We start from the raw sequence: 17,430 nt of genomic DNA on the forward strand, positions 1-17,430 counted from the left end.
TTAGCTTCACTCTAGCCTGTGTTATGATATGCATCTTGCTACAGAAAGATAAGCCCAGTGTGGTGGCTCATGCCTGTAATCCTAGCACTTTGGGAGGCTGATATGGGAAGACTGCTTGAGCCCAAGACTTCAAGACCAGCCTGTGCATGAGCAAGACCCCATCTCTACAAAAAATAGAAAAATTAACTCAGAAGGCTAAGGCAGGAGGATCACTTGAGCCCAGGAGGTAGCAGTGAGCTATGATGACACCATGATACTCTAGCCCCAGGCAACAGAGCAAGACCCTGTCTAAAAAAAAAGAAGGAAAGGAAAGGACAGGAAAGGACAGGACAGGACAAGACAGGGAAGGGAAGGGAAGGGAAGGGAAGGGAAGGGAAGGGAAGGGAAGGGAAGGGAAGGGAAGGGAAGGGAAAAAGAAAGGAAGGAAGGAAGGAAAGAAGGAAGAGAGGTGACCAATAGCTCACAAAGAAATTGGAGTGGAGGAGAGGGGAGACGTAGTTTGAAATCATCCCATAACTCTCCTTACCCCTATTAGTAACCAAAAAAGTAGAAAGTTAAAATTAGCTGAAAACCACATGTGAATGCCTGGAGTAGTGTGAAGAGTTATGTGGTACACTTTGTGATTTTACAGTTACTTTGACTTTCTTTACTTTACCTACAGATACATCATTAATAAGGAAGAAAACCAAAACAGACAACACAATAAAAGCTTGAATAACAGTGACACTGCATAATGATGTGAACAAAAATGATGCTATAAATATTTGTCAGTACGTATGCAAGATTACCAAATCAAAGGCAAAGTAATGATAATAGAGAAATTTGCAATACAATGCTATTCATGTTAAAATTTGTAAATTCTAGGAACTTTAACTTTGGACAATAAAATAAGGTTTACGTTTACAGGAACTATAGAGAATGGGGGAGATGACATCACAATTAAATAAATGACATCACAACTAAATAGATCCATAATGTAAAACACTATAATTTACATATATATATATATACATTTTTTTTTTTACCTAGACTTTTTAAAAGTTAATTGGATGGGGGGAAAAGTGATTAAATCCTAACTGGATCCCAATTTGGAAAACCTGGCTAAAAATGACATTTTTACTGGTAATGGGCACACTAAAGGCCCCAACTTGGGCATTATACAAGGTATCCATGTAACAAAAACATTTGTACTCTCTTAGTATTCTGAAATAATAAAAAAATTTAAATTAAAAATGACATTTTTAGGGTAATTGGGGGAAGGTGAACATAGAGTAGATGTTAGATATTAGGGAATTTTCAATTATGTCTAATGTGATAAGGGTATTATAATTATATAGGAGATGAAACCTGAACCATTTAGGGGTAAAGTGTCATGATGTCTGTAACATATCAATTACTCAGATACATATGTGAATGAGAGTGTGTGTACAGAGAAGTATCATACATCTGTACATAGCTGAAGCAATTATTTTTCAAAACGCTCATAATTGTACAGTCTAGGTGGAAATATGGGTGACGACGTACTATTTTTTCAACTTTCTTATTCGTTTCAAAATCTTCACATTAAGTGGAAAAATAAGATTACTTTAAGCTTATTCTTCAATAACACATACTGTATACTTTATTATTCCTGTGACATGAGGAACTAAAAAAAGTGAGTCTTTCTAAATACAGTATAATTTTTTTTTAGATTAACTATATTTATTCTCACTTAAAAAAAATTCTTTAAATAGAGGATTTCATTACTAAAATGCCAAAAAAACAAAAACAAAAGAAAACCTCTTAACTCCCCAGCCAGTTAATTTTTGTTTTGTGATGGGGGTCTGTGAAGCTTGTGGAAATCATGTGTAATGTATATTTCTGGGAAAATAAAATAGAATACTGCTAAATGTAAATGATAATTGGTTTATTTGGGGCTTCTTGTTTGTTTTTACATCCTTTCTTTAACTGTTCCAGATACATACCAGAAATGGTAATGCTATGAACATAAATAATATCTCAGAAGTTAAAAAATAAATCACTGAGAAACCCTTAACATGCTGGATATATTAAATATTTGACAGCAGAGCAAAACACTATACCCAAGAACACCTATTCTTTTAATTAATAATCTTTTCCGCAGAACAAATATTCATTTGCCCAGTGGGAAGACTATGGAAATGCTATTTCACCACAAATAACAAACCTCATAGAAGTCCCACCATAAGGCCTACCACAGTGCCCAGCACAAAGAAAATGTTTTGTTTTGTTGAGTCTCACTCTGTTGCCTGGGCTAGAGTGCCATGGCCTCAGCCTAGCTCACAGCAACCTCAAACTCCTGGGCTCAAGCAATCCTTCTGCCTCAGCCTCCCGAGTAGCTGGGACTACAGGTATGCACCACTATGCCCAGCTTAGTTTTTATATTATATATATTTTTAGTTGTCCAGCTAATTTCTTTCTATTTTTTTAGTAGAGACAGGGTCTAGCTCTTGCTCAGGCTGGTCTTGAACTCCTGAGCTCAAACAATCCACCCACCTCGGCCTCCCAGAGAGCTAGAATTACAGGCGTGAGCCACGACGCCCAGCCCAGAAAATGTTTTGAAAGTATGAATATCCTCTGCATAGAGCATTCTAGGAATTACTTCCAATTCTTGAACACTTTATGACACATAATTATTCATATTCTACCTTGTAATATGGCTGTGTACTTGTTCGTAGCCTCTAATTTATAAATTAGGAAAAACAGCATTATACAGGAAGCTAAGAGACAGGTGCCCATTCTGCCCTACCTGAGGTCTAAAGTCTTTTTCAACTTAGAATTATTTCATTTTATACAATTCCTCATATGTAAAATATCTCAGTTTTAAAATAGCCTAAATAAAATACATGTTAAAGGTCAATACACAATTCAAAAATATTCAGAATACTCTCTTCTTTTGTCCATCTAAAATGTATCTATCAAAGCCTTAAAATCTTTTACGGATTATTTTTATAAGATACATTTGATAAGTTGTTATACATTGTATAATTCCTCAAAGAATAGAAACCCAGCATATTAAGGAAAAACATAAGCCAGCCAGCCTTACTAAAGATGATGATACTAACTGCAACACAATATCCTGGATTGAATCTTGAAACAGAAAATGTACAACTGATGAAATCCAAATAAAGTATGATGTCTGTTAGTAGTACTATACCAATGTTAATTTCGTAATTTTTATAAAAGAACCATGGTTATGTAACATTCTAATATTAGAAGAAGCTGGGTGAAGGGTATATGGGAACTTTCTGTACTATCTTTGCAACTTTTCTGTAAACCTAAGATTATATTAAAATGTAAATTTTTAAAGATGATAACTATGGTCATTATACCTGTTTAGTTTACATGTAGACAACACTTAAACAAGAAGTGAGGGGGGGAAGGAAAACAGCCAGATATGTGATTCAAGCTTCTCAAATTTATGACTAATCTTCCTGCCTATTCTCAGGGCAGTTGGCACTCAGGGTTCTTTGTATTTGGTTTGTACAAAGCTCTGCGGAACAGTACTTTTTCCCTCCCATTAAAACCTCAAAAGGAAATGGCTTGCTTTTCCCTAGGTTTTCTTTTCTTCCCTGTAACACAAAGCAACTAGCACCAATGGTGCAAGTTATAAAAGATAACTATTCAGGTTCCAACAATAAAGGAAGATCTCTAAACTGTTTTGCAATTCTACCAAATAAAGCATCTAATCTTTTGGAGGGGACAGGCAGAAGAAGCAGAAGAACCAGAATCAGTAGCTACTTATTTCACTGTTCAAGAAGTCAACAGTAGTAAAATCTACACGCTTGTTGTAATCTTCCTTTTTCCATATCTTTGGTCTATGCTACTCTAGTGTTACTACTCCCAGGTGTCCTACTCCACCTACCAGATAATTCACACCCTCTCCAGCTTTGCTCACAGACACAGGAAAATCATTTAACTCAGATTAAGTAACAGAAGGAAGCAATCAGTCTCTCTTAAAGAAACATCTCTGCTTATCAAGTTGCCTGCTGTGAAAATCTGAGTACCAAGAGCTGGAAAAATCAGATCAAATTTGTTATGTGATTATGTCTTAGTGCAATAAACATCCTTAATTTGGACTAAAAGAAGTTTGAATTAAAAAGTTTAAGAGAAAGTCTGCCGATTATCAAAGACAAAGTATTACTGAAATGGTTTTATTCAACATTCCATTGAATAAGAAATTTACAATAACACTGTTTTGAAAAATGTTGCAAAAGGGTAGGAAGACAAGTACTCTTAATAATGCTGATGGAAATTTAAATTAGAACTACCTTGCGGGAGGGCAATTTGTCATTTTTGACCAATTGAAAACGCAGACAGACCCCTTTTTATTGGGCTTAGCAAATGCTGCATTTTTTACAAATTGAAGGGTTGTGGCAACCCTGCATGGAGCAAGTCTATTGGTTTCATTTTTCCAACAGGATGTGCTCACTTCATGTCTCTGAGTCACATTTCAGTAATTTCCAAAATATTTCAAACTTTTTCATTAATATTGTATCTGTTACGGTGATCTCTGATGTTACCATTGTAATTGTTTTGCGGTGCCACAAAGCCCATCCATATGAAATGGTGAAGAATGTTCAAGTGAAAGAGTCACACATCTCACTTTAAATCAAAAGCTAGAAATGATTAAGCTTAGTGAGGAAGGCAAGTCAAAAGCTAAGATAAAACCAAAGTTAGGCCTCTTGCACCAGTTAGCCAAGTTGTGAATGCAAAGTTCTTGAAGAAAATTACAAGTGCTACTCCAGTGAACACACAAATAATAATGAGGAAGCACAACAGTCTTATTGCTGACAGAGAGAAAGTTCAAGTGGTCTGGATCAAACCAGCCACAATATTCCCTTAAACTAAAGCCTAATCCAGGCAAGGCCCTAACTCCCTTTAATTCTATGAAGGTTAAAAGAGGTGAAGAAGCATCACAAGAAAAGTTGGAAGCTAGCAGAGGTTGGTTCATGATGATGTTTAAGGAAAGAAGCCGTCTCCATATCATAAAACTGCAAGGTGGGCCGGGCATGGTGGCTCACACCTGTAATCCTAGCATTCTGGGAGGCCGAGGCAGGAGGATGGCTGGAGGTCAGGAGTTCGAGACCAGCCTGAGCAAGAGCAAGACCCGTCTCTACTAAAAATAGAAAGAAATTAGCTGGACAACTAAAAATAGAAAAAAATAGCCACGCGTGGTGGCACACACCTATAGGCCAAGCTACTAAGGAGACTGACGCAAGGAGACTGCTTGAGCCCAGGAATTTGAGGTTGCTGTGAGCTAGGCTGACGCCAGGGCACTCTAGCCTAGGCAACACGGCAAGACTCTGTCTAAAAAAAAAAAAAAAAAAAAAATGCAAGGTGAAGAAGCCAGAGCCGATGGAGACACTGCAGCAAGTTATCCAGGAGATCAAGCTAAGGTAACTGATGAAGGTGGCTAAAGTAAACAACAGATTTTCAATGTAGACAAAACAGCCTTCTACTAGGAGAGGATGCCATCTAGGACTTTCACAGCTAAATAGGAGAAGTCAATGCCTGGCTTCAAAGGGCAGGCTGACTCTCTTGGTAGGGGCTAACGTAGCTGGTGACAACCAATGCTCATCTGCCATTCTGAAAATCCTAGGACTTTAAGGAATTACAGCAAATCTACTCAGCTTGTGCTCTACAAATAGACCACCAAAGCCTGGATGACAGCACATCTGTTTACAGCCTGGTTTGCTGAATATTTGAAGCCCACTGTTAAGACCTATTGCTCAGAAAAAAAAAAATTCCTTTCAAAATATTACTGCTCATTGACAATGCACCTAGTCACCCAGGAGCTTTAATGGATAGGTACAAGAAGATTAACATTGTTTTCATGCCTGCTAACACAACATCCATTCTGGACCCCATGGGTCAAGGAGTAATTTCAACTTTCAAGTCTGGGTATTTAAGAAATACATTTCATAAGGCTCTACCTACCATACATAGGGATTCCTCTGACAGAGCTGAGCAAAATAAATTGAACCTTCTCAAAATGATTCATCACTCTAGATGTCACTAAGAACATTCATGATTCATGGGAGGAGGTCAAAATATCAACATTAACAGAAATTTGAAAGAAGTTGATTCCACCCCTCATGGATGACTTTGAGGGGTTGAAGACTTTAGCAGAATAAGTAAGTAACTGCAGATGTGGAAACAGCAAGAGAACTAGAAGTGGAGCCTGAAGATGTGGCTGACTTGCTGCAATCTCATGATAAAACTTAAACAAATGAGCAGTTGCTTCTTATGGATGAGAAAATAAAGTGGTTTTTGGAGACGGAATCGACTCCTGGTGAAGACGCTATGAACACTGTTGAAATGACAACAAAGGATTTAGATTATTATGTAAATTTAATTGATAGAGAAAGCAGTGGCAGGGTTTGAGAGGACTGACTCCAATTTTGAAAGAAATTCTGCTGTGGGTAAAATGCCATCTAAACAGCATTGCGTGCTACAGAGAAACCTTTCATGAAAGGAAGAGCCAATTGATGTGGCTAACTTGATTGTTATCTTATTTTAAGAAACTGAAACAGCTACTCAAACCTTCCACAACCACCACCCTGATCAGTCAGTAACCATCAAGGAAAGACCTTCAAACAGCAAAAAGACTATAATTCGTTGAATGCTCAGATAATAATTAGCATTTTTAGCAATAAAGTATTTTTAATTAAGGTAGGTATATTTTTACATTTTTTATTTGTTAGAGATGTAGTCTTGCTCTGTCACCCAGGCTGGAGCACAGTTTCACGATAGTAACTCCCTGCAGCCTTGAACTCCTGGGCTCTAGTGTTTCTACCACCTCAGCTTCCTGAGTGGTTGCAATTACAGGTGTGAAAAGTATACGGGCCAGTATACTTTTTTCCAGACATAGTGGTACTGCACACTTAATAGGTTACAATATAGTGTAAACATAACTATCATCCGTAACCCATGCACTGGGAAACCAAAAAATTTGGGTGACTCACTTTATTGCAATATTCGCTTTGTTACTGTGGTCTGGAAGTGAACCCACAGTATCTCCAAGGTATGGCTGTACTGTCTTTCCTTGGCTCTGTTTCTCTCTTCATTTTCCTACCTTTCTTGTCTCCTTTGCTGATTTTTAAGTGCTGTCGGGTTTTGCAATTCTGTCCAAGGCCATTTTCATTTTATTGAGTTATACTTTCTCCCCAGATCTTATCTATATGCTGATAACTTCCAAGTAAATTTTATCCCAAATATCTCTCCTGAACATTCCTCTTCAACACTCTGAATTCAAACGTACCCTCAAAATTGCTCAGCAATCCTACCATCAATAGTTCAGTTTCCCACTCACTAAAAGCAAGGATAGCATTTCACACTTGGGGGATCTTCCTCACACTTTGACTATCCCCTTACCCTCCCCCTTACCCTTAACGGGAAACACTCACTTTGTACTTCAAGGAGATTACATAAATCATAAAAGATCAACCTCAACTTTTTCCATCAAGTGTTTACCCCGTCCTCATCAGCATTCATCTTTATCTCTTTCCTTCTTCCTTTCTGAGGATGATCCTTTACTTTCTGGACCATAATCCTATTTTGCCTTTTCAGGAACCCTGCCTTATTATCTACCAAGTCCTCATTCTCTCATTCATATTCTCTCTCAATATAAAGATTCACTTAATGTTTATAAAATGAATGATTATTTATCAAAGGAAAATATGCATATCCTTTAATCCAACGAGTCTATTTTTAGGAATTTATACAAAAACCAGTACAAAGATTTAACCACAAGAATATTCATGCTAGTGTTTTCTAAATAACTAAAAACTAGAAACAACCTACATAACCAATAACAGGAAAATGATTAGATACACAGTAACGAATCTATACTATGGTCTATTACAGAGCTATTTAAAAAGTCACTTTTTTCCCCCACATGGAAACATTCACAATTTATAGCCAAGTGAAGCTAGAAGGCCTCCCAACAGTACAAATTCTATGAGCTCATTTTGGTAAGCAAAGAAGTCGAGTAAGTATTTGTAGCTCCAAATACATTTTGGTTACTAACATGTTCTGCAGGCTGGGGTGATGTGATTACCAATGGTTTTTATTTTCTTCTTTTTACTTATCTATAATTTCTGATCTAGCTAAATTAGAATAGTTGAAGAAAAAGACTTTACTGCATTGACAAAGAAAAATACTGAACAAATGAAAGTAGAGTATTAAAGACTATTAAAATTGAAATGAGAGGATATCAGTATGCAATTATTAATTTATTTTAAATTAAAAGTCTTACTTGGAAAGAGAAAAGGGTTTTGATATTCAATAAAGTTTTTCAATGCCTTTGAGTTCTGATAAAACCTACTCTGATGTTGATGTGACACCCTTATACAAAATAGCCAAAAGCTGAAAGGAGCCTGGGTCTTCATCCACTGGAGAATGTAAGAAGATGAACAAATTGTAGCCTACTCATACAAAGGAATACTACTCAGCAATAAAAACAACAAGCTACCGATACAACCTATGGGTGAATCTCAAACGTGAGTGAAGAAGGCTTACACAAAGTAAATGCCACATGATTCCATCTATATGAAGTTCTAGAACGGATAAACTAATTTATAATATAAAGAAATCAGAACAAAGGTGAGAGGACCAACTGGGAAGAGCAAGCAGAAACTATCTGGGGTGATGCTAATAACAACGTGCAGGGTTTGTGCTACACAGGTATATGCTTTTATCAAAACTCATCAATGGTTCCCTGAACGTTTATTTGTGCCTTTGAAACTTGAGCTAATGGTGCACCTGCTGAAGTGTCTAGGGGTGCTCTGTACTGAGGTCTGTAACTTACTTTATGTGCATCCCCCTAAAAAAGGTACACAGAGGGATGCATAAATGAAGATATGTATTATAATATAAAAAACTGTAAAATCCAGGTGGGGGTACAATTTTCTCAACTTTTCTATATGCTTGAAAATTCTCATAATAAAATATTGGAACATTTAACTCTCAGTAAAATCAGCTAAAGAAAAGAACTACTTAGTTAAATCTGTATTCAAAGGATGGAAAAGAAATACAAACTTTCCTAGTTTTCCAAATGCCAAATGATTTTATGATTTGGAGTCATTTCTCAAATGGCAGAAAACGTTCCATCTTTATGTAACAAAAGACAGTAGAACATTTTAGGAATCAATTGCCATCATTATAAATTCACAAGCTTTTCTACAAGTTGAAAAATATGGCTGCTTTTTGGATACTTCATTTGTAAACCATCTTTGGACAGTGTACTCTTAATTTATTATAGGTGATAGAACAGACAGATAAGATCTATGTCTGTGCCATCACCAATTATGGAAATAATTAGACTCACCTTGATACTAAATATTGAAAATACTGGTGAGAAACTGCACAGGCTAAATCAAAACAGGCCATCCACTACTCATTCACTTTTTCCTACAGGCACAGAAAACATTCTAATACTAAATAATCATGTGCTAAACTACTAACTTATAGGACAATAACTTTTCTGACTTTTTAAGAAATATAAATTTTAAAATATGAAGATTTCTGTTTTAGTGATCTCAACTAAATCTTGTTTATAATGACTTTAAATACTTTCAAATTTTTAGGCAGAAAAATGACCTGAGCGCCTCAAAGAAATCAACATAATAAAGGATTTATCATTATACAGATAACAATCAGCTACAGAAAATAATAATGATGATAACCAGGAAGAAAAAGTTGAAACCTTCATAAATTTTATATGACTTAGTTTCTGAATATAATCTATCCATAAATTTATATAGTATATAATACTGTATATATCATGTGTGTATACATGTATGTATAACTGCACAAAGAGCCATATAAGTTGCACTTTTAGTGATTTAAGGGTTTTTCAGCAGTCATTCTGTATTTTTCAGTAATTCTATACTTAATTTTTGTCTTGCACACCAACACTGAAACTAACCTCTAGATAAGGCATGACTTCACCATATAACAAACTACCAGACTACTCTGTCCACCCCCAACTGTTCTCTATTTGTTATGTTGATAAGTCCAAAGAAGGTTCACCTATGTAAAAATTCATTTAATAACCCTTTATTTAGAGACTAATATGAGCCAAGCAGTAAAGCAGACACTGGAGACACAGGGGTTGGGAGGGGTGGGGGTGGGGAGAGAAAGAACAGACAAATAAACAAAGATATAAATATATGTTTGTGATAAGCACCATGGAAGAAAGTTGCAGGATGGAATGATGGAAAAAAGAGCGGGAACCTATTTATGGTTATCAGGTTAGGTCTCTGTAAGGAGATAATATTTAAGCCCAACCCTAAAGAATAAGCAGCAGCCAGCCTTGCAAAGAATAAAAAACGAGAGTACCCTTTCAGAAGACATGGCATGTGCAAAGGCCCTGCAGGAAGAAGAAGCTAAGTAAGCTGAACTAACAGAAAGAAGGCCAGTGTGACTGGGGTACAGTGGGAAACCTGCACAAACTGTAAACAAAGGCAGAATTGGCTTGGATGATGCCATAGTAAGGATGCTGGATTTTACTCTAAATGCTAAAGAAAATAATTAAAGGATATTAAAAAGAGAGAATGACACAAACAGATTTATATCTTTTATTTTGTGGAGAAAGAATTGTAAAGGGGCATCAACAGAAGCCAAAGACCAGCAAAGAGGCTAAGGCAGTAGTACAGACAAACAACGGCATGGACTCAGAAGTGGAAAGGAACATCTGAAATATTCTGAGAGTAGAACTGATAAGATTTGCTCATAAGGAGAGGGGGAGGGGAATAGTACTAGCAGCCAGATACAAAATAGTGTTATTAACTGAGATAACAGAGTGAGAAAAAAAGTTTTGTGGGGGTGGTAGGGAAGGTGGGTTTAGTGGGCAATTCAGAAGCTTTTGGACATGTACCTCTGAGATGCCTCTGAAACAACCGAGAGGATACACCGAGTAGCAGCTGGATATAAATCAGGGGCTGGGATTTAGGGATACTGATCACGTTCTTTGAACTTATGTGGAATGTTTATAAAATACAAATTAATGGGCCACACTCCAGATCTACTGAATCAGAATGGGTTTGCACATGTGCACATTTTTAACATTGTCAAGTGATTCTGATGTCAACTAGAGCTTGAGGACCACTTACATAAATAGATTTTAATGTTCTATTTCATCACCTACGGCTATAATTCTTTATAGATGAAAGTATGTTGAGCAATATGTTACAATAATGGTTTCACTTAATAAATCCAGAGCTAGCTAATCTCCTCCAGTCATACAGCATTATACAGGAAACACTTCTAATTAGCCATTCTTTCAAATGACATTTACTGAAGGCCACTCTGAAGGTGAATAATTTCTTCTATTTCACAAATATTTTCTTGGAAAATACACACGAAATATCTCACAGATGAGTACATCAAGGTTCAGAAAGGTAGAGTCTTGCCCAAAGGACAATCAATAACAAAACCAAAATTCAAAAATCAAGATACAAATTCCAATCTGCCACCCACCCTGAAAAAGCACACCATCTGTGGCATGTCACATACAAAAATAATTATAAGAAGATAAAAGGGAGTGAGTACCTTAAGGGAAACAATCAGAATTAAGAAGAAAAAATTTCTTCTTGATTTTCACTACTTAAAAGTTTTCATAATTGCTAGAAACTATAAATTCTACCTTTCAAAGTATCCACAAAAGCTCCTAAATAGATAGCAAAAGTGAATCTTACATAAAAAGTTCTAAGACTTTTTCCTAACTCAGTGTACAAAAACAGACTTAGGCTCTTTTAAAAAAGAAAAAAAGAAAAAAAGGCAACAGGTACAGTGGCTTTGGCTTCAGAAAGCTCTGTGTAAATCCCAGCTCACAGCTCACCCATCTGCCGAAGGTCACAAAACAAGTCACTAGCAGCTAAGCCTCATAAGGACACAGGGTTTGGGATAAAGAACCTATACATATACTTAATAAAGTCATTATCAATTCTAATTATTACTAAAAGAGCATACAAATAATAATATATATTTTTTGAAATTTTATTTTACACAGAATGTTGGATTTTACTTTATTGTAGGTATGTACTTCAAACTCTCCACCTCAATATCACAGCACTAGAATGTTTCCTGAAATGTTTACAAATCCTCTTTGCTGACCACCTGTAGACTAGGATTCATCCCCTGCCTATAAAGATCAGGGTCACTCTTTACTCAGCATTTCATAAAAGTTCTAATGGTTGTAATTTTGCATTATTCCCAGGCTAGACTTTACAGTTCTTGAGGGCAAAAGCTGTGTCTAATTCACTTGTCATCATTCATTTAATATCTAAGTACTTACCATGTACTTAGCACTGACCTAGCTAGGGCCTGAGAATATAGCAGTGAACAAAATAAAGCTCCTGCCCTCAGAGAGCATATATTCTGATGAGATAATAAAGATATAAAGCAAATAAATATATATTAGTTAGGGATAAGTATTATACTATTTAAAAAGAGGGTAGGAGGACTAGGAAGTGTTTTAAGAACTGAAGAAGTTATTATTTCACATAGGGTATCAGGAAAAGCCTCACATATACCAGAAACCTGAAACAAGTTGAGCAAGCCACACAGATCTCTGGAGGGCAGGAGTCATCCAGACAGAGGGGGAAGAACAAGCCAAAGGCCCTGTGGCAGGAGCAGACTTGTGGGGGAAGAAGAGTAGGAAGGCAATGTGTGTGTGGTTGGGGTGGGGGATAGACACATAAGAGGGTAGGCTCTGAGAGGAGAAGAGTGAGGTGACCTGAAGGAATCACAGACTTCTGTATGCAGAATAGAGAATAAAGAATGGAAGCAGTATGCCTCATTAGAACACTGCAATAATCCAGGAGAGAGATAAAGGTGGCTTGAACCAAGGGAGTGATGATGATGCTGGTGATGATAAGTTGGAGTCTAGTTAGGTTTTGAGGATAGAACCCACAAGATTTGCTGACAGACTGGATGTGAACAAAGAGAAAGAAAAGAATCAAAGAGTTTTTTGTAAATGTTTGGGAGGAGTGGAATTACCATGAATTGGTCAGAGAAGCAATGTTATTTTCCTAGAACCCAGCAAAGTATCTACTACACAGTAGACACTCACATATTTGAGAATTAAATTTAACTGAATAAATGCCCAAAATGAAGCAAGTAAACTCAATGTATTGGTTTCCATTTGCTCTAATATCCTTTTAGCCATGCTTGTAAATTACACACAGAGACTTAATCATGACACACAGTTAACTAACGGTGCTAACAAAGAAACCTTACTTACACTGGGACACTGCAACTAATCCTTACCTCTCAAGAATCATTTTCAGTTTTAAATTTACAATTCTCCTGGATATAAATCTGTTATGAAAGCTCCGTGACACAGCCTGAGGATTCTTACACCCAAAGTAATTAACCTGTTCACTAATGATGTCATATTCCTGGAAGGTAGAGTAGTGCAAATAGAATTCCCTAGGCCAGAATTAATTTAAAATTATAACACTTCATGATAAATTTGCAGAATGCAACAAGACTGAACAAGTCCCCTAATAAAATAAGCCATAAGCCATCAGCATTTTTTAAGTGGCTTTTTTACTTTAAACAATAAGTCCCTTCAAAACAATTTCAATGAAAAATCTGAATCTGCTTGAGAATGTGAAATATAGCCCATCTTCCCCCAAGGAGACACTTTCCTGCCAGTTATTGAAACTGAGCTTCACTTCAGGAAGAATTGGGTGTTCTCGCCTTTGGCACTTCTGGTAGTCACATTCCCAGTTTTTCTAACTCAGCACCTATTCTAGCTCGGAGAAGAACCACAGAGTTAGCAGAAACATATTCAAAGGAATTCTCCTAAAATAAAAAGTTACTGTCCTTTTCTCCCTTCCGGTTACTTTAAAAATTTAACTGAAGCTTTAAACATCATTTCTATCCAGATTAGTTTCTCTAATGTCCCACCCTAACCTAATGTGCTTTAAAAAAAAAAAAAAGACGGGTGCTTAAACAACTTTCAGTGAAAATATGGCTTAAAAACGTAAATCAGTGCGAGAAGCTGATCGTACCGAATTCAGCAACAGGCGGCAGTTTCCTTTCTCCTATCAGTCACAGGCCTTGAACCAACCCAAACAAATCCGCTGAAATGCCAGCCAGATTCCCCGTATCTCCCCCGCTCCCTCCCCCCAAAGCTGGCCTGGAAACACCGCAGCCACTGACCACGGAGCGGAACAGAGAGGAGCCAGTGGGAAGCAAAACGATGGTTTTTAGAGGCCTGACGGTCAAGAGCCAGGTTTTCCACCGCCACCTAGACCCGAGCGAGCGCCCGGACGACGCACACACACGTTCCGAGCAGAGCGGCACACGTCCCAGGCCCGCGCCCAAGGCCCGCACGCGGGGCAGGGGCGAGGTGGAGGAAGGATTCTCCCCGGCGACGGGTGCGAGAACCGCCGCGGGTGAAGGGAGAGCCCAGGGGTGCCCAGGCGCCCGGGGAACAGAGCGCAAATAAGCGAGCGTGCCAAGGATGGATGCGGCGTCCCCTAAAGGAGCAAAACGCTCGGCGCCTTCCACAACACAGCAAGGGCAGGGAGCCCAGCAGGAATCTGCCCCTCCGGGGGGAAGGTTAAGGACCCCCTGAGAAGGGGCCGAGCAAGCTGTTATTTCCCAGTGAACGGGCGGGGGGCACGGGGGCGGAGGCGCGGGCTTCTGCTGACTCGTTTCTCCAGTCGTCGCCGACACAGGGGAAGCCCTGAAGAGGGGAGAGCGGGGAGGAGGCGTGGGGGAGGGGAGCCTCCACCGAGTGGGGCTGCGGTCCCCGAGCGCGCCGGGGCGCAGGACGGTGGGCTGCGCGCCCCGGGCAAGGAAGAGGGCGCAACCCCAGCGCCCGGCCCGGGAGGCGCGAGCGCCGGCGGACTCTGGGAAGCGGGCGCTGCCCCGCCAGCCAGGAGGGGGAAGGAGCCACCCGCTCCCCGCCCCAACGCTCACCATGTAGAGGGTGAAGGGCAGGCCCAGCAGAAACAGCCACAGGTAGAGGTGCAGCGCGTTCACGAAGGTGGCCTGGTGCGGGTCGTAGTACCAGCCCCCGCTGAGCGCGGCCCACACCCCCTGTCGGAGGATTTGCAGCGTCTGCGACCCCATCCCCACCCGGCGCCGCCGCCGCCGCCGCCGTCGCCGTCCCCGCCCCGGCCCCAGCTCGGCCGCGGTCGCCGGAGCCTGCAGCTGCCCGGTCTATCCCCCTCCGGAGCTCCGGGAGAGCGACCCGGCGCTTCGGCGGTCTCTAGTGCTGCTGCAGGAGGAGGAGGAGGCAGCGGACGAGGAGGAGGAGACCGAGGAGGAGGAGGCGGCGAGCGGCGGGGCGGAGGAGAGCGAAGAGGAGGAGACCGGCCTCCAGAGCGCCGCCGCCATCTTGTCTCCTAACACCCGGAGCCGGGGCCAGGCCCCCGCCGGCCACGGCCCGCCAGCGCCCCCGCCGCCGCCGCCGCCGCCGCCGCGACCCCCGCCTGCCGCCAGCCCTGCGCCAGGCGGAGAAGCAGGCCCGGCGCCCGGGCGCGACGGGGAGGAAGCCGCGCCCCCTCCAGCTCCTCCTCCCTCTCTCCCCGCCCCCTGGGCCGGCTCCCCGCGGGGGTGCGCAGCGCCTTGGCCGCCGCGGGCGCCCCCTGCCGACCCCCGGGAGAAGTGCGCGCCGGCGCGGCCGCGGCCCGGGGCAGCGGAGCGGAGGGTGACGCGGGTAGCGGCTCTAGGGGACCCCATTCCGCCCCGGGGAGACGAACCTGGCAGGTTCGCTTAGCAGTCCCTGAACGGGGCCTTTCTGACTCCGAAACCCTTTGTCTTCAGAAAAGCATCCTGGCTGACGTTTATGACATTCATTAAAGACCTGGGAAGAGCTGAAGCTAACATGTGAGATACTCACTGAAGGCCTGGAAGAATTAGGTACCGCGGATGGCACTGTTGAAAAGTCACAAACGCACCCAGTTTAAGCAAGAACTGTGTTGGCCCTTAGGTGAGAAAAATAGACACCCAGCTCAGGATTGGAGAATTTACTACTTCCAAAAATAAAAAAGTAATAGAAGTTACAAGAGATGAAAGTATGGAATGGACAGGTTATCGTTTGTATGTGGTGATTTTATTTTTTTGATGTGCTGTAACTAGAAACCATTTTTATCAATGGGCCCATCTCTAAACGGAGTTGAAAGATTAAGTGTGACTCCACCCCAAATTACAATAAGGTTTTGTACTTTTTATAAGCTGTAAAAACTTGGACTCATTCTTGGCTCTGTGTATTGTTTATAATGATCTCGTTGAATGAAATTTTCTTAAAAAGAGTTTGAAGTTTGAGTTTATAGAAGTTTGTGTTACAGCAATAAAAGTACTCTGTATTCCCGGATTAAAGTTGCTATCATTAATGAGGGAAGCAAGAGAGGCAAAAGAGACTGGTGACATTTTAGCAAAAGTAATGAAAACCCACTGCAATACTTCCATATAACTTTATAGCTGTTCAAACGTGTCACCCTCCATTTTATTTGACCTTCCAGATACTCCTGTGAGGGCAACATAGTGGCTACCCTTATTTTAATGGATGAGGAAACTTATGCTTAAAGAACTAAGTGATTGCCCAAATTCTTATAAGTAATAATTGGTTTAGAAGAACTTTGAAACCTGCAGTCATCCTAACTACATGAACTAAACTTTGGAAGTTTATTTCTCAGTACACTCTACCTTATCCATTAAGGTAAGATTTTGAACTGATCAATAATACAATTTTAAATATATTTGTATATCCAAACACAAAATTATAATTAAATAATGTAATTTTACAATTGAAATAGTGGCCTTGAAGCTCAGTCATAGACACAAGGTATTATCAAGTTTTCATTTGTTTCTCCTCAAGGAGACAGGAAAGCTCTCTGAGGAGGTTTTGGAAGTGATCCCAAGCTTCCCAACACAAAGACGTAAACAAGAATAAAATTCCAATGCCACATCAGTTTCCACACCAGCAAATATCCACTGTGGTTTAATATAAAAGGATTAACTGTAATGAGCATGAGGTCGACAGGGAGAAATGGAGACTAGAACCAGATACATCCATGGAATTGGAGGCAGACCCAGCTGGCGGGATGAACGTTCAGCCAGAAGACACTATCTGGAGGATATGGTACTGGCAGCAGGCCAAGGAGGCAGCCGGCATCAGGCCTATTCAACACCGAGAATGCAAGCAAGTGTTGCAAGCCAGGGGACAGCTGGAACACAGCCTTGGGAAATCCAGGAGCAGGCAAAAATCAGGAAGTCATGGCAAGTATTGAGAAAACACGTTGCTTATATCAAGCTCCCAGCCTCAGTGCTGAGGTCTTCTAGGGCTGGACTTTAGTCCCTATGGATAACTGATGAAGACAAATAGAATTCAAGTCCTTGAGCTAATGGGCTGGGCAAGTTTTAGGGGCTCAGGAGAATAAAACAAGT

The 17,430-nt window shown here is 40.3% G+C and overlaps 1 protein-coding gene across 2 annotated transcripts in view; it reads right to left on the reverse strand.

Annotated features, from left to right (window-relative positions):
- Positions 1 to 15,560, reverse strand: part of PCNX1 (pecanex 1) — a 160,979-nt gene extending 145,419 nt beyond the window's left edge. The window contains exon 1 of one of the 2 annotated variants that reach the window (XM_045564689.1): positions 14,959 to 15,560. In XM_045564689.1, coding sequence (XP_045420645.1) covers positions 14,959 to 15,111 — 153 coding nt within the window. In that variant the 5' untranslated portion in view covers positions 15,112 to 15,560. The remainder of the gene's footprint in view (positions 1 to 14,958) is intronic. The other variant, XM_045564698.1, reaches the window with a different exon arrangement.
- Between the last annotated feature and the right edge of the window lie 1,870 nt (positions 15,561 to 17,430).

Source organism: Lemur catta, chromosome 1 (assembly GCF_020740605.2).
Source record: "Lemur catta isolate mLemCat1 chromosome 1, mLemCat1.pri, whole genome shotgun sequence".
Taxonomy (NCBI): domain Eukaryota; kingdom Metazoa; phylum Chordata; class Mammalia; order Primates; family Lemuridae; genus Lemur; species Lemur catta.